Genomic DNA, 23,412 nt, shown 5'->3' with positions numbered 1-23,412 from the left:
CAACACAAAAGGTCAAATCATACCACAGAGCCAACACAACTTAACACAGAGTCAACTGACCTTAGGTCCAGGTTACGGGTCCAAAGGGTCAAGGTCAAGTTTTGTATTTTTCACTGATGAACATTTTGTTATGATATCAAGAAGCAAAGTTGGTCAGAATTAAAGAATAAGTCAACTGACCAAAGTTCAGGGTCACTGGGTTAATGGTCAAGGTCATTTGGGTCCAATGGTCAAAGACAATGTGGATCTATGACTTTGACCCTGGCTCTTGATGGAGGAGGTATATAAGGTGAAATAAAACAAATCAAAGCTAACAAATGAGTATTGCACCGGCAAATATGGAGGTGGAAGGAAACAAGACTCACATCATAGTACATGTAAAATGAACTTGCGATTCTTTTTGAAGTCCAAATGTCAAACGTCAAGCTCAGCTATATAGGCAGATTGCTTCTTGATGATTATGGGGGATATATTGCCACAAGACGGGGCCCTTACTGACCTGTCAGTGTTCTATTTATTGTAAATTCTGTGTAAAATGCTCATCACTGAACCAACATTTCTGAAAGTTCATAAAGATTAAATTTACAAGGGAACATACTTATAATGATGGAAACTCTTATCTAAACTGGTTTTTGGGCACAGTTGAAACATATTCAACTAAATAGCTTTACAAGTCTGCGTGCAATTTTTTTTAAACTTTCATAATTGAATATTGCAAGCTAGCTATATATATAGGTTAGCCAACAAAATATTGTCTCCACAACTCCTACAGTTTTTAGCCAAAGTATCCTTTCATAAAACAGTCAACACACTCTGAAGTCGTTCACCTGTGATTGTCATTTTGACCCAGCAGTTTATATGGGAGTTATGCCCCTTATTTTGAAATCAGTTTTTGCACAAATCCTTCCAAAGTTCTGCATCTATTTGAATGACACTTAGTACACAGAACCCTTACATCAAGGGGATATCAATAAAGTATTTAAATTGGTGTTACCACCACTTATCAGGGAGTTATGCCCCTTCGTTGATTGTTCACACTACAAAATAAAGTATTTGAATTAAAATTATCTCCTATATTTATGGAGTCATGCCCTTTTGTTCCTAAATATTCCTACAATTCTTGGCGCAGGCTTGGGGCGCATAAGTATGACATTCTGGTGACAGTTCTAATTGTCTTTTATAATGGTTTTGAAAACCTATACATGTAATTTTAATTTTGAATTTTTATATTTTTGAAAATATCCCACATTTGAGCCGAGCTATCGACTTACCCATGAGATTGGTAATGATCACACTGTTTTTTAGGATTATGAAGAAGATTTTGAGGATGAAGAGGAAGAACCTAAGGTAAGAATCCCATCAAATGCTCTAATAGAAAGGAACTTTGTTACAGACTCAAAATTTCTTACATTTATGGTTATAAAATATATGATTATGTTATTTCTTGAAAATTAATAGGTTTGTACATTTTATGATTAATCTTCATAAAAAAAGTCAATGTACATAATGTGAAATTGTTTTATTACTAATGAACCTTGTACTTCATCCGAATATGCACCACTATTACATTAGGGATTAAAATTACAAACAAAAAATTGATTAAAAAATGATTTCGAAATTATTTTCCTAAAACAACTTTTTCATTAAAAAACCCTCAAAAAACACTATACATGTACATGTAATAAGCTACCATATTTTGTCGACCAACTACAAACTATCTTAAAGTAAGGAAATAGCTAGAATACTACATTACTATGCACAGTTTATTTTGATATTTGCTTCTGAAAATATTTTGAATCAAGAACATTTTATAACATTTCTTCCTTGTCTTTCCTAGCCTTCCTTTACAGTAAAAACCTCCAAACAGAGGTCACCTAGAAACTTCCAGGTGAGATGCATGTGTAATACATGTGTGTAGGCATCAATTGTAGAGTTTCTGTCATACCTCTTTGCCGAGATTGTACTTCAAAACGCCTTCTTTACACCTCCGTACACCTTTCAAATTCATTAATCCATTGAAAGCATTCTATTCTTCCCCTTTGAGAATCCATTTTTGCGTTTGGAAAGTAAACTTTGTTTCAGAGTAAAAAATATGTAGAACTTAGAAGCACTAGTTTTGCAAAAGCCCTTTAGTTTAAATTCTTTAGCCTCTAACTGTTGGTTCATTCAAACTATTCTAGTCATTAGTGATTGTGACGGTGGGAGTTTGGTATGTCAAACGTACTCTATTCAGATTCCCTTGTTACCTTAAAATGACTTTCGTCGTTAAGATGAATTTAGAAGATATTTAAATTAACACTTTTCTGTGTGGTGAAACATGCATGCCAGAAATCTCTCAGCAGAGATAAAATGTCCATGTTATGGAGAAACCTGTGTTAAAACTTAGTTATCTAATCACTTTATGATTTATGCTTTTCTTTTTTGAATTAGTTCAACATGTAGATAGAAGTAGATAGTGCTTAACTTTTTGATTTTGTCTTCTAAAATTAACAGTACAAAATCAATACTTTTTAAAATTTATATTGCTCCTTTACATCCTTCAATTCAATACTAATTAGCTACATAGCCAGCTTAAGTTAAGATCAAACGAAGGTCATAATATAAAAACCTATAGTCTATCAATATATAAAACCATCATGAGCTATACACAATCTTATGTTTACTTTAAGCAGATTGACATAGCATTCACAAAAAACAAATAAATAAATGAATACCCAAAATGATCCTAGGACATGCTATTTGAGCAGGTCAAGATTCAAAGGTATTAGTACTGATAAATAAAATATTTGACCATTCGTCGTAAATGTGAAACAGCAGGTGACCACACCCAAAACATGGCACGGGTACAGCAAGATACATTTGTACATCATAATCCATTTGAGACAAGATTGTGAAAAGTTGATTGATTTGCAATTTGCACAGGAGTCCATTCACCGGAGCTCTCAGCCTGGAACTGTTTTGGACTACTCTGTAAATATGACTAAACTGAGGCGTGCTATATATAGATTGTGTCCGTTTGTCGCAAAGTCTGCAGTGTGCAATCACTGTCATCATGTCTATTAAAATTTTCAGTCAAAAATACTTATTTTAAAATGCTCAATATTTATGCAGTTTATTTGATGTGTCCAGTTTTTTTGTCACTTTAAATCTATGTAAAATTTTATTTGAATTGAAATGTTTTATTTCACCACACGCTTTAAGCTTTGAGACAATACACTCAAACAAACTTATGATTTTAATCTGAATCCCTCCATAGTGTCGCAATAAGACTTCACGTGATTTATTTCGGCTATGTACTTTCATGGTTTAAAAAGGATGCCAGATGATTTTTGGTAAATGCAGAATTTGTCATCAACATAGCAGATTTCAGGACTAGGCTTTCATTTCCTTTGCTGAAGTGCCCTTGCCCCTTCACCCCTTGCCCCCTGCTCCCCCTCCTCCGACCCTCCCTGAAACACACACTATAGATCTGTTACACCCTCCATACCTCCTTAAAATCAAAAGTATCTTCAATCTAAGTTTGTCACTTTCTTTGATTTCTTTGTGACACATCATGCCTACTCTTCAAGTTTTTAAGTGATCTATCTTAATAAGTTTGAGACATATTTCTTTCACTTATAATGCATTTTCGTTTATTATATGAATGTATTAGTACCCAAGAAACCAGGGAAAGTAAATGATTGTACTATATTCCTCAGTTGGTCTGTTCGTACATCCACTGTGTCTTGTGCTGGTGTTGTCCTCAGAATGACTGAATATAAAAATACTGCTGCACCATGACTTAGCAGTGCGTCCTGTATCGCGTTAAGGTCTGCACCCTCAAAGTCAAGGTCACAAGAAGAGAGTCAAATGTCAAGACGTTCTAGTGCTTGTTTAGGCAATCACTCTTATGTGACTGAACATTGTACACTGTGTTCTGAAATTTCATATATAGATGCAACAAGATGTTACATTGTATTTAGTAACTCTTGAAGATGTGTAACTCAAAGACAAGGTCACTGCCAAAGGTCAAAGGATGAAATATTTCAATATTTCTTATTATGAAATATAATAACTTACTTGAATGAAGACTTTTATCATGACTAGACAATGTGTCATGGTTGGGGACAGGTATTGTAGCACTACAAGACAAGGTATTACCTTAGATATCAGGAGTTGCTTTGTAACACTGCAACATGCTTATTTTACTTAATTTTGTATCCACTGAAAAAATATGTATTTCGTGTTAATTTCTATAAAACCATGACATTTTGGTAATAGGAAAATGATCGAAATGCTGGCATTCTATGATAATGGTTATAAAAGCACTGCCGCATGTTTGTTGTGGTTGCTAGATGTAAGCATGGTATACATGAGGTACTTGGTGCCATCTGTCATTGGTGTTGCATTTTGAGTATCTTGGTCTCTATATGGCATGGTTTGTTTGTGTACATACAGAACGTATTTTTCAAAATGTTTTATCATGACTTCCTGTTAAAATATAAAGCGGAAGCAGACATTTCTCTACATAAAGCCAGCTTTCAGGATTACAAATATGTTGGGATATAAAATGATGTAACAAAATATATTATTAGGGCCCCGTATCAGAGATACGGGTGCCCTATAGTAATCACTCTGTCTGTCTGTCTGTCTGTCTGTCCGTCCACAAATTTTGTTCCTGGCTGATAACTTTGGTAATAATTGACCGATGTACATGAAACTTGGTCAAGATGTTCAGTTCACAAAAATACACATTGAGGTAAAAGTCAAGGTCAAAGGTAAAGGTCATAAGGTTCAAAGGTCAAGGTCAAATTNAAATACTGTATCTCATTTGACAGAATAAATTGTAGGAAAAACAGAAAATTTTGTAGGTAAATATATACTATATACCGGGAAATGTTTGCTGTAGTTAAATTTTTATCACCTGTTTTTTCCTTAATGATAAGGGCAAATTTTTCATGACATTGAATATTTGAAGCAGTTTACCCTTTATAGTAATTATAGGTGAAGGGCAAAATTTAAACTGAGCAAATATGAAATTTACCGGTGAAGGACAAATATTTGGCTGGGCGTAAGTTTAACAATAGACAGTAGATGTATTGCTTAAATATGAAGTTAAAGTAATGGGCTCTTTACCAACACGTAATCAAAAAAGTGTTGCCTAATGATTACAGTTCTGTTTTCAGTCTACTAGCAGCTTTATCCTTTATAAGTTCCTCTTTATGTTATTTACTTATCTAGCTGTCTTACCCCTTCACCTTTATTTACCCACTTACAAGAAAGAAAAAGAAATATTTTGAAAAAAAATAGTCTTTTTTGTGAAAGAGAGAATTTTAGAAGGTTCTGCGATTCTTTTAATTGTTCCAAGTTGTTAATGGTGAGCAGGTTATTATGTTTTGTGTTTGCATAGGGAAGTTTTTCATGCACAGATGTGTTCATTTATTTTATAAAAAAAAAAAGTTTCATTTTATACCAATTTTACTGTACCAGATGCATTTTTTTTTATTTTTTTTTAATATCTTCACAACAGCCAAGGGGAAATGAATGATTTATTCTGTACAGGACGATGAAATGAATGTTTTATTCTGTACAGGACGATGAAATGAATGATTTATTGAGTGCACTTGACAAAGAAAATGAACGCCTATTGCAAGAATCGAGAGCTACCAGTGGTCGTCAGAGAAACCGATATGAGGATGTAAGTGTTTAATTATTAATTAAAACTTAACATGTTTGTGTTTATTTATTTTTAACAAAATCAACAGTCATATGTTATGATAAAACATTTCGTCGATCCATTCAAATTAATGTGCTATAATTAAAAAATAAAAATCAGAAAGTTTGAATTTGATTGTTAAATGACAGCGAAGAGAAGATGACCGGTATGACAATAGACGAGACGATAGAGATGACAGCGATGATGACCAGCCCAAAGTTTCCAGGTCAAAGACGCTCATTAATTTTATGGGGGCAAAGAAGCGCGCGATGGTCAGTCACGCAGGTTCATTGATCGGGAAGCGCGCCCAGGATCTGTTACAGATGATTGAACTGGACACTTCTGAGTATGACCTGTTTGACATGCCGCCAGTCAAAGAGTATGACCTCTACATCAGGAGTTTTGGACGTACGGATACCACTCAGGTAAAGATTTAGGTAACATAAGTTCTGACATTACGTAGAAAATAATGGCAACATATTTATAGGAGAAATGTTTAATGCAGACTGTCTTCCTGATAACAAAGAAAAGACTCTGCTAACATTCTTGATAACACTGAGAGATTCAAGGAAGACAATCTCTTCTTTATAACACTGATTGATTCAAGGAAGACAATCTCTTCTTGATAACACTGATTGATTCAAGGAAGGAAATGAAATAGAGAGATTTAATGTAGAAAAGCTCTCCTTGATAATATAGAGAGTATAAAGGAAGACAGTCTCTCCTAGATAACATATAGAAATTCAAGGAAGACAATCTCTCTTTGATAACATAGAGATGTTTTGTGAAGACAATCTCTACTTGATAACATAGAGATGGTTAGTGGTTTAATCTCTACTTGATAGCATAGAGATGTTTAGTGAAGACAATCTCTCCTTGATAACATAGAGATGTTTTGTGAAGACAATCTCTACTTCATAACATAGAGATGGTTAGTGATTTAATCTCTACTTGATAACATAGAGATGGTTAGTGTTTTAATCTCTACTTGATAGCATAGAGATGTTTAGTGAAGACAATCTCTCCTTGATAACATAGAGATGTTTAGTGAAGACATTCTCTCCTTGATAACATAGAGATGTTTAGTGAAGACAATCTTTCCTTGATAACATAGAGATGTTTAGTGAAGACAATCTCTACTTCATAACATAGAGATGGTTAGTGATTTAATCTCTACTTGATAACATTGAGATGCATTTGGTTAGTGATTTAATCTCTACTTGATAACATTGAGATGCATTTGGTTAGTGATTTAATCTCTACTTGATAACATTGAGATGCATTTGGTTAGTGATTTAATCTCTACTTGATAACATTGAGATGCATTTGGTTAGTGATTTAATCTCTACTTGAGAACACAGAGATGTTTAGTGAAGGCATTCCCTCCTTGATAACATAGAGATGTTTAGTGAAGACATTCTCTCCTTGATAACATAGAGATGTTTAGTGAAGACATTCTCTCCTTGATAACATAGAGATGTTTAGTGAAGACATTCTCTCCTTGATAACATAGAGATGTTTAGTGAAGACAATCTCTACTTGATAACATAGAGATGGTTAGTGATTTGATCTCTACTTGATAACATAGAGATGGTTAGTGGTTTAATCTCTACTTGATAGCATAGAGATGTTTAGTGAAGACAATCTCTCCTTGATAACATAGAGATGTTTAGAGAAGACAATCTCTCCTTGATAACATAGAGATGTTTTGTGAAGACAATCTCTACTTGATAACATAGAGATGGTTAGTGGTTTAATCTCTACTTGATAGCATAGAGATGTTTAGTGAAGACAATCTCTCCTTGATAACATAGAGATGTTTAGTGAAGACAATCTTTCCTTGATAACATAGAGATGTTTAGTGAAGACATTCTCTCCTTGATAACATAGAGATGTTTAGTGAAGACAATCTTTCCTTGATAACATAGAGATGTTTAGTGAAGACATTCTCTCCTTGATAACATAGAGATGTTTAGTGAAGACAATCTCTCTTTGATAACATAGAGATGGTTAGTGATTTAATCTCTACTTGATAACATAGAGATGCATTTGGTTAGTGATTTAATCTCTACTTGATAACATAGAGATGTTTAGTGAAGACAATCTCTCCTTGATAACATAGAGATGTTTTGTGAAGACAATCTCTACTTCATAACATAGAGATGGTTAGTGATTTAATCTCTACTTGATAACATTGAGATGCATTTGGTTAGTGATTTAATCTCTACTTGATAACATAGAGATGTTTAGTGAAGACAATCTCTCCTTGATAACATAGAGAGATTCGAGGAGGACTGTAAGTCTGGCCTTGATAACCTATAGATGGTAAGCGTAGACAATCTCTATTCACAAACTTTTAAATATTCAATGCAGTATCATCATAGTATGAAAAGCACATGAAGTGAATTGACATATCTGCCAATTTGAAATAAAGAGGCAGGCATTTCATAACTAGGTTTTTCATGATACAATTGTATAATTTTCATTATTGTACGTATGTGCGTTTTACTATAATTTTGAATGAAGGTATTCACCTGGTTATTTTGGATATTTGTACAGGGTACATTTTATTAACTTTATGATATATCATTGTCTTGTACCTATATAGCTGCTTTCCCTTACTTCATTGGAGGTGACTATGTTTGTCAGTGATATTGTGAAATTATTTTACGTTTTGTCACTAAAGGAGAACAGTCATTAGAAAACAAATATGTTTAAGCTCACCTACCCAAGGCCAGTTGAATTACCTATGAACAGTGATACAGTGTCCTTAATTTGTTGGTTGTCAACTTTTTGTCAACTATTCAAATCGCCTGTCGTCCGTGGTCCATCGTCGGTCCGTCATTCTGTCCGTCCTTAAACAATTCTTGTTAGCAATATTTCTCAGAAAGTGCCTGAGGGATATCTTTTAAACTTCATGTGAAGGTTCCCCTTGGTCTGTAGTTGTGCATGTTTACTTTGAAGTCTGATCGGATATACAAAATGGTGGCCATCTTGGAGTTTGCTGAAACTACGAACTCATATTGAAGGTTGTCTTTTATACACATCAGTATGAGGTTTATATCAAAAATTACCTCCAGGTGCATTTACTGTTAACATGACTCGATCAAACAGATAAGGGAAAAGAAGAGAAAATATCAAACTGATGTAGAACTAATGAAGATGGTACATTGGTGGGCGCCAAGATCCTTCTGGGATCTCTTGTCTTTTAAATGGCTACTTGTTCTGATATTCTGATTAAATTCGGTATGCAGCATCCCTGGGTCAAGGGCCGAGTCATATACGACTAATGATGAAGTGCTTAGCCCCTCATAGTAAGAGGGTGACATTTTAGTGTTTATTTCATTTTCTGAGGCTAACTTCAACAAAACTTCATAAGGACAGAAGATTGTTTTATGGCCTTGACCAAGTGTTGTAATATTTCCAGCTAAGGCTCTTAGCTTTTGTTAACTTTTTTGGCTGGCTATTTTTCTTTTTCAAAAATAAATACAAATGATGATCTTCCTGGTTAACTTTGAATCGGTTCAAAATCAAAGATGATAAATTCGGTCTCTGCGCTTGGCTGAGAAATTGGGAATATAATCCTGTTATAGTCTTAAATATACTGTGATGTTTTATTTTTTTAAATTCTAAGATGGTTGCCTTGACCTCTGATTTGCTGAGAAATTTTCAACCACAACCAAGTGTTACAGTAAAAAGTCAAAGATGGCCACCATAGCCTTCAATTTTTAGAAATAATTTCACAATTTCTTGGATTGTTAAGATAAAAGATAAAAACAGTTAAGCGATACAGGCCCTTTGGGACTCTTGTTTTCATATTTGTAAAATGTTTTAAGAGAAAAAAAAAATCATCGAAGTAAAGGTTCCACTAGGTATTGTGATACTCTATCACCTGTATATATCAAAATGATCACATTTCTCTTTCTTCATTTAACTCACAACTACAAATGTTCTTGTCAATTTCACATTCTATATATACATGTTTATTAATCAACAAAGTTAATTATTTATAACCAACGGTGTATATTTTATGTTTTTTCTATACCTTGATAAATTGCAAACTTTTATACCTTGAGTATATTTTGCTATTGATAAAAGAAGAACACATTCATTAAACAACTTTTACCAATAATAATGTTATTAACATTTCTTTAAATTATTAGAAACTGTAATTGGAATAAAGATAATAAAAGTGCAATCTTATTTAGACAAGATCTTTGCATCACTCCTGTTTACAGATATGTCGCATGGACATATCGGTACTAAGGAGGGATGCGAAAATCTGATTTTAATCAGATTGATTAAAGTGAAAGAAGTCATATTTAAGAGAATTGTATACCACTCCAATCAGAAAGACAGTTTCAGGATATACCGGTAGATTAATTGTTTGATAATTCTTGACTACCTGCGGAAACCTGAATTTGAGGTTTTATTATGGGGCCTGGGAACATAAGATTTTAGTGTAAACGTGCAAACTGTATGTGATAATAAGATAAGCTTCAGGTACGTACGCCAGCTGTGACCAGGGTAGTGACAAATAGCCTGGAGTATGGTGCATTGTATTGTGTCATGGCTAATTATCTGAATACATCAATAACACCATAAAATGCAAAGCTGATGGTGATGGGGCAGAGGTTGGCTGTACAAACTGAACAGGGTAACATATAGTGAAAAAATCTGTTTAATACAAAAAAAGGTTGGCAATAGGAGGGTGGAACTATAACTGTCATGAAACAGGAACAAACACTGATTTCTCATTGTTTTTCTCTGTATGATAAAGCCATGAGGAATCACTGTTACCAGATAAAAGCCTTTGTAATGTAAATGTTTAGGGGCTAAAGTTTTTAGTACCTCGCTTTCCAAACAGGCATATGTCCAGACCAATGACGATGATATCGACAGAGAAGTACAGACCGATGAGATTGACATGCGCCAGAAATGGACACAACATCCACCTGACGACTCTATCGGCTGTGGAAGTATGTGTGTTTGTTGGTACTTTATATATAACGCTTAAAGAGTTTATTTATAAATACATTATGAGACTAGACAGCAGCTTGGCACCAAAAATAAAAGGACAGAAGTCTGTAATAGATACACCAAGGGCAGGTAACTCATAGTTCAGGAATATCTGCTTGATTGCAATCATTTACCATCAGACCTGCTAATGATACATTCATTAAACAAATAGAATTCATTAAAATTAAGAGAGAAATATGTTTCAGATCTGTGAATTTTTTTTTTTGCTTTGAAAGAAATTCTTTTGAATATTGCTTCATCATCAACAATTTTCTTGTTCAACTTTCAACCGTCAACTTTAATTCTCTTTACAGACAGCGTTAATGGTATGAGTCAGAGGTTATATTTATCAGAGTTAGTTAAATAGTTGTGAATCTAATATATATATTTGAAATTGATAATTATATATATGTAGCAATAATTAGAAAATTCTCTAATTGCAACTGGAAAGAGTTTTGTTATTGATGGCATTGTACTGACAGTTGTGTTTATAAAAGGACTTTGACATACAAAGTTACTTCTATGCTGTAGGAGGAGATGGAGCTAAAGATCTAGAGGAAGAGGAAAAGTCTTATGTAAACAAACAGCTGGACTTGAGTCGCCTCAGTAAATTTGTACAGAAAGCAGGACAGGTAACGTTCTCAGAACCAGAGTAGTTTCTAGTTTTGTCTCCGGGGCAACCAGAAATATCCATTAATTAGTAGATGGCTCATAAGTCATCTTACTGGCTTCTGAAAAAAAGTTCATGTATTCCATTCTTGTTCAACATCCAGTTACCTACATATATTGTTGCTAAAAACTTTTGTAAAGTACAAAGCCATATAATGAGGACAACTTTTTCATTTCCTCTCTGGTTGTCTTAAGAGCACCTAGTTTAAAAAAATCTCTTTCAGAGATTTTCTCACTGGTCTATGTCCTGGTATAAATTCAGCTTCAGAAACAAAGAGCATTAGAGTGATTAATGTTACAGAATTAATGTATTCTTAGCAAACCTGCTAAAGGGATACAATGATGACACTGTTCACATTCAAAAGTTTGTTTTATCTAAGAGCTTTGAGCCTATAGAGTTTTTTGCCTTTGTTATGAAATGTGTATGATCTTGTATTGTAGAAGTGTGTATGGGTAGCCCTCTGAGTAATACATTTCGGTATGTAACTGTGTTATTCCATACAGGTGATCTCCATTTTACTTGATGAAGATAAAGACATGACGAAAACCGATATGAATGAAAACAAATCCAACTTGGGTGTGAGCGCAGGTTACACACAGCTAGCACCATTACCTATCCTAAAAGGTAAGCTTCATGATTGTTGTTGAAATGTAAAGTAGGCACTGTTATTGTATAATATAAAGTGTACAATAGAATTATACTATAAAGCTGTATAATAGGGGGGTTTTCACATTTGGAATCGAAGAACTACATGTTATAACATGTTTAATCATGTTTCACTCAGGCTTAAGAGAACTTGTGAAATATGAATAATATTGGGGAAAGCAAAAAATTGTGTCCCCCTGCCATAAATGATATAAATGCATGGTATATCGGTATGTTAAATTACGTAGTACATGTATATATATCAATGCGTTATATGTCAAATTACCTAGTGTGTCTCAGTGTCTGTATTTCAAACGGTCATAATGTCTTGATGATTTATTAGTAAATAGGAAACAAAAAACCATCCTCCTTGTGTTTGTTTTATAGGTCGCTGTGTCCTGTACTCTCAGTTTGCACCCTCTCAACCCAACATGTTGATCACAGCCTACAGTAAGCCTGCACAGGTAGGCAGTTTCTGCTGTAGTATATGTAGGAGTAATAGTATCTTCCGGATAGGTTAATGTATAAATCTACAAGATGGATATGTAATAGATAAATACATAAATCCTCTGTATGTTTATCTGATAAATAAATACATATCAATCTACCATACATATATACCCAATAGATAACTATATAAATCTACAAGGCATATTTGTCAATGAGATCAAATTTGTACTCTTACATTTTAAAAGTAAATGCAAGTATTCAACATCTTCTATGGATTATTGAAGCAAGAATTTTCACTTGGGCATATTAAAATTATCTGATTTAAAAAGATTATCTCATTTTAGATTTAGGGAGGTTCTAATGTGTCTAGTTATATGGGCAAGGATATTCAATATTTAATAATTATTATGTTTAATTGATCACCATTTGGTGAGTTCTGTAGCAATTCAGTGCTTACTTTTACAGGAGGATGAGGGCAGTTCTATCACAAAGAGAGGCATAGTGTGTGTCTGGAACACAGACGACCCGTCCTACCCTCAAAGGTAAGTAACTCTATCACAAAGAGAGGCATAGTGTGTGTCTGGAACACAGACGACCTGTCCTACCCTCAAAGGTTAGTAACTCTATCACAAAGAGAGGCATAGTGTGTGTCTGGAACACGGACAATCCGTCTTACCCTCAAAGGTAAGTAACTATATCACAAAGAGAGGCATAGTGTGTGTCTGGAATACATACGATCCGTCTTACCCTCAAAGGTAAGTAACTCTATCACAAAGAGAGGCATAGTGTGTGTCTGGAACACAGACGACCCATCTTACCCTCAGAGGTAAGTACAATTTGAACCTCGATAAGAAAGAAAGGTGTAGTGTGTGGCTAGAACACAAGACGACCCGCTCTACCCTCAGAGGAGCATAACTTTATAACAAGGAAGGAGCTGTTTGTGATTAGAATACTCATTCTACTCTTAAAATTAATTGAGGCATAGAAAATGTAAATAACATGCAATATATGAATTTAACTTGTTTAATTTACACATAGTAATACCTTGACTTAAGTACAAATTTGAAGAAAAAAAACATGATAGTTTCTCTTAACTTGAAATCATTATGTTCAAAAGAAAAATATTCAAAACTTAATCTGAAGCAGACCACAGGATTGATGATTGACATAATGCTAAACTTGATCTTCTTTTATTCAACACAGAATTTTGGCGTGCGAGTCCCAGCCAACATGTTGCTGTTTTGGTTCCAACAAGACGTCACTTGCATTTGCAGGCATGGTCAGTGTAAAAGATCAGTTACTACTCTTTGTTATTGTATATTGCGAATTCATTGATCAAAGAAGTAATTACAAGTTTGACATAAAGTCATTCTCCCTTTGAGTGGGTGTTCATAATCCCCAATTCATGTTCCGAAGAAATGGTGTTTTGCGAGAAGCCATGAATTTCGGGCCCCACAATATCTTTTTTATTTCACAATTAGTAATTCTGTGCACTACTTAGTGTATACTGGTTGAACTGTATGTTGCTAACAGGTCGATGGCTCTATTTGTGTGTGGGACCTAAGAGAACAGTCCTCCATGCACCGTTCCATTTCCTACGACAACCAGGAACACATCCTCCGATACCCGACGTTCAACACAGGTAAGATCAAAGTCTATCTTAATTCAATTCATATGAATTAAATTTTAAGTTCATATGTTATCTACTTTTAAAATAGCATAATTTGGGGTCAACAATAAGAAACCCTACATACTGTTATGGTCTAATATGTTGGAGTATCAATGGGTTCCAGTTGATATTTGTTATTGGTACTTATTATGGATATTGTATAAGTACTTGTTGCAATATGCATTAGACACAGTTTTATAGCATACAAATGCAATGTCTTCATGTAAACCATTGGCAAGAAGCTTCATTTCTGGTTATCAGACTTTGAACCAAATTGAGTAATAATACGGACATGACCAAAAAGTAAATAAACAATACAGAAATCACCATTGATTCTCGTTTGGTGTTTTTTGGCGAGAAGTTGCATATTCTACCATGAAACCATAGCAATGATATTTCTATTAAAGTTACCATACCCTTTTATGCAGAAATAAAAGGATATTTTTAAAAATCACAGTGAATCTTGTCTCGGACCACACCACAAGCTCACACTATGGTTCACTATGATATCCAGCACATCTGTTTCCTGCTTCGTTTANAAAATGTTTCTTCAACATCAACAAATAACTGGCTGACAACATGCTTTATCCCAGATCAACCCATATTTGCATGGCATGTGCCATATCAGTGTATCTTCCAGGTCAACATTTTCAGAAAAATCACACAGCATATCCGATGGTATTTGTTCTGCTGTTAGAACGATTGCAATTAGTTTTGATGTTGTGGAGCAGTATATGATACAAAGGAAACTATGTGACAAAATACCAAAGATGACAATCAGATTTGATTCAGTCTCTGATATGTTACTGATTTTTGTTTAGCTGGAGTGATGGATGCAGACAATCACCACAGTCCTGTGACCACCCTCAACCCAGTGGCCAGCTACACCCTAAGGTAAGTTCAACCTCAACCCTGTGTGGCAGACAATGTATATCCCTCAATTACAATTCTAAAAACACTATCGATCACAGAATGATAAAATGTATTACAGTCAGATGTTGTATATATATACATGGCACATGTAGTAAGGTATTTCAGTTTATGATTGCATACAACTTTTGTCTGGCAATGGACCACTTTTACATGCGACTATTTCTGTTGTAATTGTAGGACAGTGTATATATGTATGTTCTTGCTGGAAAATGTGTGAAGTGAATTTTTCTTAAACCTGAAAAATTAACTGTTTATTACAACATATATATAAATGTACTTTGAATCTTACATTCCAACTATCAGAAAGGTTACAAAGATTTAATATAGTTATATGATGTAGTGAAAATATTTTTATTAATTTTACCTCCATAGTAAAAGTTATTTTCATTTAATAAATTTGTTTTTGTGAAGTACACAATATCTGATAAAGGTTATAATAATTGTATATTATTTGTTTCAGCACCTCTGATTCAGGAGGTAGTGGTGGTAAGTTGATGAATGCTGTCTCACCAGGTTTTAGTGTCATAATCCAATAACTATAATGTGTATTAGGTGAATGTAAATTTAAAAGATTTGATTGCCTCAGAGGTGGGAAAGTCTTTTATGATGTAATGCATACTTCAAATGTCTATGTATTAATACATTGAACGAATGCAAAGGCTAAGGTCTATTCTTGTAAGTTAGCAGTTTAGAAGTAACTTACTCAAAACTACTGTATACCGGGAAAGTTCCCCCCATTAAAACTTTCGCCCTTCGCCAGAATAATCCATATTATCCCAGTGTTAATTTCGCCTTTCACATTTAATTAATGTGTATATAATGTTGTTTACTAATGTTCGCTATGATAATAAATTTAACCCTCATTCCCTCATTACGACAGGGGAAAATTAAACTGTAGTGAAAATTTCCCGGTATAAATTCACTCATTGTAACATGTCTCCATAAATTAATTTCTAAGCAAGCATTTGAAAAGTTTTGTAGAATTTATTCATAAGATAAAGATATATTTTTTACATTATAATTTATGGATAAAAGAACTCACCAAGGTGCATTATGCTACTGAGTAAGTTATAAGCCAATAAATTCAAAAACACTGTCATTCCCTGTTTCAGACACAAGCTCGGGACTGTCCTTCCAGTTGATATCGTGTGAGGAACAGGGTGTTCTTAATTTCTGGGTAAAGAAGTAGTAGATTCAATAATAATACTATAGCCACTTTTGTTAAGATATCAGTTTGGTAAAGTTAGATATGCAACCTTTGTTGTTTGATGAGGAGGAGAAATCTTGATTATAGACTTTTAAAAGAACCTCGAAATCTATGTATATATCAGCATACAGTAAAAAACGCTTTATATTGCCATCATTTGGCAACATAAAGAGGAAAGGTATTTGTCATACATTGAAAAAGACATAGAAGAATCTTTATTAAGAATATTAGTGAGAGATCTAGAGGACCTCGAAAATATGTTAGCAGTATGCAACATTGTATATGAAATGAATGGCATTTTGTTGAGATTTTACTGAACACTTGTACACATACAGACACATTTTGGTCAGCAATATAAACATGAAAACAAGCATGCCATACCTGGCATGTTGTTTACTGTCCATTTTGGAGACCAGTCTCACAAACAAGTCCGCATTAAGTACCATTGTACCGACTCATTTGTACTGGAGATTATATAATGATATATGGACATTGTTTACTGTTGTAACCTTCAGGTTGTAGCCGAGATTGCCTCCCCTGATATGGCTGGGTCGGAGACGGATCTGGGGCTCTCACCAGGAGGGAAAATAAAACTTATAAAAAGTTCAGCTATAACATTGCAACACCCTCCAAGGTATGTCTGTTATATTGTAACTATGGCTATAATCACCTAAGTTCAGCGGTATGTCTGTTATATTGTAACTATGGCTATTATCACCTATGTTCAGCTTATGTCTGTTATATTGTAACTATGGCTATAATCACCTAAGTTCAGCCGTATGTCTGTTATATTGTAACTATGGCTATAATCAACTAAGTTCAGCGGTATGTCTATTATATTGTAACTATGGCTATAATCACCTAAGTTCAGGGGTATGTCTGTTATATTGTAACTATGGCTATAAGCACCTAAGTTCAGCGGTATGTCTGTTATATTGTCACTATGGCTATAATCACCTAAGTTCAGCGGTATTTCTGTTATATTGTAACTATGGCTATAATCACCTGAGTTCAGCGGTATGTCTTTTATATTGTAACTATGGCTATAATCACCTAAGTCCAGCGGTATGTCTGTTATATTGTAACTATGGCTGTAATCACCTAAGTTCAGCGGTATGTCTGTTATACTGTAACTATGGCTATAATCACCTAAGTTCAGCGGGATGTCTGTTATATTGTAACTATGGCTATAATCAACTAAGTTCAGCGGTATGTCTATTATATTGTAACTATGGCTATAATCACCTAAGTTCAGCTGTATGTCTGGTATATTGTAACTATGGCTATAATCACCTAAGTTAAGCGGTATGTCTGTTATATTGTAACTATGGCTATTATCACCTATGTTCAGTGGTATGTCTGTTATATTGTAACTATAGCTATAATCACCAAAGTTCAGCGGTATGTCTGTTATATTGTAACTATGGCCATAATCACCTAAGTTCAGCGGTATGTCTGTTATTTTGTAACTATGGCTATAATCACCTAAGTTCAGCGGTATGTCTGTTATATTGTAACTATAGCTATAATCACCTTGACAATATCAACATCCATGCAATTGCTACATCAAAAATGTACACGATTACCATTACAAATTGATCACACACGAAAGTAGGAACAGTCTTTGTATGAAACATACTAAATTGATTTAGTTGTTTGTGTCGTATGGTGACCGAATGTATAATGTATTTTCCTTGGTGAAAGTCAGTCTAGTTTTATAGGAATTCTTTCGAAACAGAGAAAAATGTACCTTGAAATATGTTGACGGTAATTGAGGTGGCAAATGAAATGTGGGACATTATATCAAGGTTTTATGTATATCCTAAACTTATCAGCCGAGAGTTTTGTCTCTATATTGTTACAGGTACAAGAGGGTTGGAGACAGCCTACGGGCCACTGAGGTACAGCTAGCACCGACCGATCCCAACCATTACTACGTGGGCACAGACTCTGGCTACATACTACATGGCCTGAGGTTTGGTAATCGTGCCTTCCCCTCCTCATACTCAACAGGCAGTGGTGAGTATAAGATTGACTCATTCACCCCTGAAATTTCTTGATGAACTATTCCAACGTTTGAATTGGAAGAGTTCAATAATGTGTCTTGTGGGTGGATGGGTTAAAGGTCAAAGATCTGTAACAATGAAGGTTTAGAACCATGCAATTACTTCATCCAGAAACAAAAATGAAAACCAGTGTATTTAAGTCAAAAGGTTCCTTGTTTCTCAAGATTAAAAACCTGTAGGTGTCAATATCAACTGTGGTTTATGATCTATGACAGTAAATGAGTTCAGAAACAGGAACTATATAATTGAACTGAATATTTTGAGAATTTCTGTAATGTATAAGTCACGTATACGAGTACAACTTACCACAATGAAGTTTAAAGTTTAATGGAAATCTTTGTCCTCTATTTAAGATGCTCCTATGGATATAACAACACTGGACTTCTCTCCCTTTGGACATCCTTGTTTCTTGGTAAGTTTATCCATAGGTGCCAAACATACAATTGATTCGATTGTCATTATTTTATCAATTTGTTGAAATTGCTTGTAAGTTGTAAAGCTTTAAATAAACCAACACATTTTCATGTAAAAGTTACTTTGAACCGTTTCTTGTTGTAAATTAAATTCCAAGTCACTAAGTGGCGACACGGGTAAACATGTAACCCGTCCCTCTGACTGCCTGCAGTATTACAGTGTTATTTGGCAAAATGTCTCAAAACTTTCTGTCAGCTGTTCAGGACTTTACTGACTCAGCGCGTAGTAGCTTAGTGAGTTGTTTTTCAGTGGTCATTTGCACTCATTACTTGACAAAGGAAACGGGCATTTTTGAATTTTAGGCAAGAGCTCATAATTTAAACGTTAAAGTAGCAGGCCGAATTCCCATTGATCTTCAACGTTTAGTATACTTAGTAGTTCTCCACTTTCAGTAATACAGTAAAGGAACAGAATAATGATGCGTGTTTCAGCCAGATCATACTGATTGTTCAATTTTGTGTTCACAGACAAGCAGTAACGATGGATCTGTTCATCTATATAATGTGAAAACAGGTAAGTACTTATAATGGTTTAAAACAGGCTATTCAAGACACAGTTTCTTAGCAAAAATAATAACAAGGTATGAAAAACTCTCAACAAGTCATTATCATCACAATGTTTTCTGAAAACTAGACACATGACATTCTGTATGTTCCAATGACCCATCTTTTAGAATTTAATAAAAACATCCCCTAAAGAACTTCAACTGTAAATGTCGTGGAAATTTAAAATATTTCACTCTTTTTGAATGGTTTAAGAATATCAAGAAACTTTGTGATGTAACATCAGCTGTTCTCAATTGGAGCAATGATAAGTCCAAAATAATTTGCATTTTTATCAGATATCCAATAAGCTTGTTTTTAAATTCAGTCAGTCTGTTACAATATAGCTATATGTAACAAAGTCATAGGTTAATCAACATCTGTTTGGCACAATTTTTTTTATTTATTTATGCATGACATCTTATTACTGTTATATACATCTTCACAGATACACCCGTAATGTCCTGGTCGTCTAGGATCTGGAATACACAGACACTACGTTGTGTGCGATGGTCGCGGAGTCGGCCATGTGTCTTCTATGTATTGGATGACAATGCCCATCTCTACACCTTCGACATCCTAGAGGGCGATGCCATGCCTGTCAAGATAGACACACTGTCTACACAAGACAGGTAGGTTTGCGGGAGAAAGCAGTCAGAGGTGTAATGTGTCGGGGACAGTGGTATGAATCTGTAATTGTTTTATTATGATTTTATCGGTAACACAAATTTAACTCTGATACCATTCATTTAAACTGTACTTTTAATCTATTCCCATATCCTTTTTCAATTTAAAAGATTATTGAACCCAAATTGGTTTAATGAAAGAAAAAAGAAAAGAAATGTGATACGACTTGAGGGTCCAGTTACCACTGATCCTCTGTATCTACATCTAATATCAGTGTTCTTTCTTTTGCCATTTGTTGTATCCCTTATGTATAGCATCAGTTACTTTCAAAATCATGACATGAAAATACATGTAACTTGTCAATTTTGTTTTCAGAGTTATGCACCTTCAATTCACCTCCGACACCAAAAGCTCAACACAGGGACGATTTCCACAAATGGTAAGCCCTACAATACCAAACATTAAATGAAAGTATATCCATACAAGCATTTATGAAACAGAAGCAGTCTCAAACTCATGTCAATTCTGTATTAATCATCAATTTTAGGTAAATAATTGTGAAGTTGTTAGACTTTTAAAGTGAGGGGAACATTCAGTAACATGTACCAGTATATATATGTTCATGATTGCAAAAGTTAATTTTGTAAATTTTCACTGTACTATTTATTGTTCTTGCACAAGAGAAATGGACTTACTGAACTAATTACATGAACATTTTCTTATTTAATGCAGCTTGTAAGTCACGAATCGGGAGAGACGGAAATACACACAATAGCAAAGCAATACAGAGAGCAACAGACACTGGAGAGCGACTTCCTGCCAAGCTACCTGAACCGCTTTTGAACAAACTAAAACATGACAGACTGGAGCCAAAGATTATAATTCACCATCAGATATGAAATTTTTACAACATTACTCAAAACAATAGTCGAAGACTGTACTCTTGTCTGCTGAACTCTTGCAAATCAGTTTGAATTCATGTTTAAAATGCTACAACTTCAGAACATCAGTGTAGGTCATCAATTTGTAGCTTTAAACTGTTGAGCATTGTATAATGGAGACCGCTTTAACCTCCAAATTCATCATTGTTTTATCATTTAGAAATAGTCAAACCATCTCCTAATTCTCTATTGTAATACTGTATAGTGCTGAAATTTCAAAACATTTTATTTTTTTATTACAACTGCTGCTTGAACAAATATATACGAAACATAATACAATGTTTCTGCAAAATCATTCTGAGATTTAATAGGATTTAATAGGAAAAAAGATGGACGCAGGCAAATATCTGCCTCTTTATCCATATCAATGATACAATACATACATATATACAATATGTAATTCATTAACGTTCAATTTCAACACACATGTAAAAACTAATAAAATTTACCAAGAGATCATATTTCATATCTATAGAATCTGATGCAGTTTACCCAAGATACAAACGCAGGAAATTTCACTAATAATGATATATCAGTCATTTGGAATGTGTTTAGGTTTAGAAATAGATAATGGTACTAATTTTCATGTACAATTAATGTCCTGTCCATTAAAATTTAACTGATATGTTGTGTCCCACAGGTTTCATGATACAGTATAACATTACACCTTCAAAAGGTGGTACTTAAATTTCTTTTTTATTTGCGCTCTCCTTGCGAAAATATTGCAATCATTATTACATGCTGGTAGTATTTCCAGGGAAGATAGGTTTGTGGGTCAATATCAAATGTATACAGTATCGGATTGATACCGTGTTGTGAAAAGCAAATGTGCAAATCTGTAGTAAACATGAATTAAAAGAACCCAATAATCATATCATATGACTACAATATTAAAACGATGTTAGTGCTCTGAAAATGTTCATTCATATACAGTTGTATTGTGTAATTGTTGGTGAAGTGATTTCACCATGCTAAGCATTTGGTCATATTCCGTCCATTCAGCGTCAACAAGTGTTCAAAAGGAGTTATCTGTGATAAATTATTTATTAATCGTTGTCATATCATTGTATAATATTTGAAATCAGATATGTATTTAATTCATCTAGCCTTTGCTTTGAGAACAAAATTCTTTAGTGATATATTGTATGTGTAAAAACTGTAATACACATATTGTGTCAATGCTAAAGACAAATTGTCTTGTTATTGTTTTGATAATATAATATTAGGTTGATGATGTTAAATGTTTGTATATTTCACATATTAACATTTTCAAACGTAACTGTCGATACCTACCTAGAATCTCTTCAGTTATTCAATGGTCACAAAGCCCCTGTAAATGTTGGGAGTACGATTGTAACAAAGCAATGATATATTTTTCCAAGATATATTTTCAAATTGCTACTTCTAGTAGGTCTGTGTTTTAGTCTCTTTGATCTGTGTTAACACGTCAATCTCCTGAAAAACAATGTTAAACCTCAAGAGATGTGTGGATATGTATTCTTTATTGATCTTGTTGGTCGTTTTCGCAGTGAGACAAGAGACAAGACGCGCGTGTAAAATTGATGATTTTTGTTTTCTTTTAATCATCTCACAGATTTCTTTGCTTTCATCATCTGGTCATCACTAGATGTGTCAATTTTAATTGTGTGTTGCTGTGGTGGCAGTACTCGTAGAGTTATTTACAACTTTTAGTAGAAACATGACGAGGAAAAATGGAGAGAAAAAAATGTTTTCATTTTCAGATTTATGGAGAATCACTTTTTGTTTAAAAGCAAATTAAGTCTTTTGTTTTATTCCAATTTGTAGCTGTAATATATTGTTGTAGAATGCAAGAAGTTGTCATGACATGGATGATCTGTGAAGAAATTTGTCTCAAAAATAAACCATCAAAATTTTGTTTTAGATTCTGTTTTATTTGCTACACATATCTTTTCAACTCTTTTGTAGAAATGTTACATAATGTTAAGTCTCAGAATTAAAGAGTCCAAAGACTTGTGAATCTTCTATACCAATACCAGTATTTTCATTTTTATGCTTTGTATAGAAATCTTCTTAAAATATTGATTAATCTATATAATAACATATAAATACAAATACAATTAGCATTATAACACTGTCATCAATATAATAGTGTAATGGCATACTATATTGACATCCTCAGATGACCTTAGCTGTTGATAAGCGCTATACAACCAACCAACCAACATACCATAGTGATCGAGTAAGAAAGCAAAATGCAACAATAACACACTTAATTATGTACACTGTACACAAATAATATATATACACTGTACAATCAGTCTTTATTGTCTTGGCAAACGTTTATAAAAAAAAGTGTCCCTGGGAAAGTTAGCGATTCCTCTTTGAACATTTTTCTTTCAGCAATGTAATCTGTATTTATTACCGATGGCTATTTATCAGATTCTGAACATATTGAGTGTAACTGTGACTGAACAACTAAAGCTAAAATTGAT

The 23,412-nt window shown here is 33.9% G+C and overlaps 2 protein-coding genes across 4 annotated transcripts in view; both read left to right on the top strand.

The window, feature by feature from the left end:
- LOC110447966 (DEAD-box ATP-dependent RNA helicase 42-like) overlaps positions 1-2,442 on the top strand; it is a 20,768-nt gene extending 18,326 nt beyond the window's left edge. The window contains exons 13-15 of the mRNA XM_021493967.1: positions 1,306-1,347; positions 1,838-1,888; positions 2,431-2,442. Coding sequence (XP_021349642.1) covers positions 1,306-1,347; positions 1,838-1,888; positions 2,431-2,442 — 105 coding nt within the window. The remainder of the gene's footprint in view (positions 1-1,305; positions 1,348-1,837; positions 1,889-2,430) is intronic.
- Positions 1-22,835, top strand: part of LOC110447980 (WD repeat-containing protein 60-like) — a 30,296-nt gene extending 7,461 nt beyond the window's left edge. Inside the window, exons 4-24 of one of the 3 annotated variants that reach the window (XM_021493985.1) lie at positions 1,306-1,347; positions 1,838-1,888; positions 5,573-5,677; positions 5,845-6,120; positions 10,563-10,674; positions 11,246-11,346; positions 11,888-12,008; positions 12,417-12,493; positions 12,945-13,021; positions 13,683-13,758; positions 14,013-14,121; positions 14,970-15,042; positions 15,542-15,567; positions 16,194-16,258; positions 16,804-16,922; positions 18,153-18,307; positions 18,708-18,766; positions 19,296-19,341; positions 19,819-20,002; positions 20,373-20,436; positions 20,730-22,835. In XM_021493985.1, the coding sequence (XP_021349660.1) occupies positions 5,582-5,677; positions 5,845-6,120; positions 10,563-10,674; positions 11,246-11,346; positions 11,888-12,008; positions 12,417-12,493; positions 12,945-13,021; positions 13,683-13,758; positions 14,013-14,121; positions 14,970-15,042; positions 15,542-15,567; positions 16,194-16,258; positions 16,804-16,922; positions 18,153-18,307; positions 18,708-18,766; positions 19,296-19,341; positions 19,819-20,002; positions 20,373-20,436; positions 20,730-20,840 (1,947 nt within the window). In that variant the 5' untranslated portion in view covers positions 1,306-1,347; positions 1,838-1,888; positions 5,573-5,581 and the 3' untranslated portion in view covers positions 20,841-22,835. Of the gene's footprint in view, positions 1-1,305; positions 1,348-1,837; positions 1,889-5,572; positions 5,678-5,844; positions 6,121-10,562; positions 10,675-11,245; positions 11,347-11,887; positions 12,009-12,416; positions 12,494-12,944; positions 13,022-13,682; positions 13,759-14,012; positions 14,122-14,969; positions 15,043-15,541; positions 15,568-16,193; positions 16,259-16,803; positions 16,923-18,152; positions 18,308-18,707; positions 18,767-19,295; positions 19,378-19,818; positions 20,003-20,372; positions 20,437-20,729 lie in introns of those variants that run through there. The other 2 variants (XM_021493984.1, XM_021493983.1) reach the window with 2 other exon arrangements.
- The last annotated feature ends 577 nt before the right edge of the window (positions 22,836-23,412 follow it).

Source organism: Mizuhopecten yessoensis, unplaced genomic scaffold, assembly GCF_002113885.1.
Source record: "Mizuhopecten yessoensis strain PY_sf001 unplaced genomic scaffold, ASM211388v2 scaffold3717, whole genome shotgun sequence".
Lineage (NCBI taxonomy): Eukaryota > Metazoa > Mollusca > Bivalvia > Pectinida > Pectinidae > Mizuhopecten > Mizuhopecten yessoensis.
Note: the sequence above shows the minus strand (reverse complement) of the source record. Positions and strands in the feature narration are given on the sequence as shown.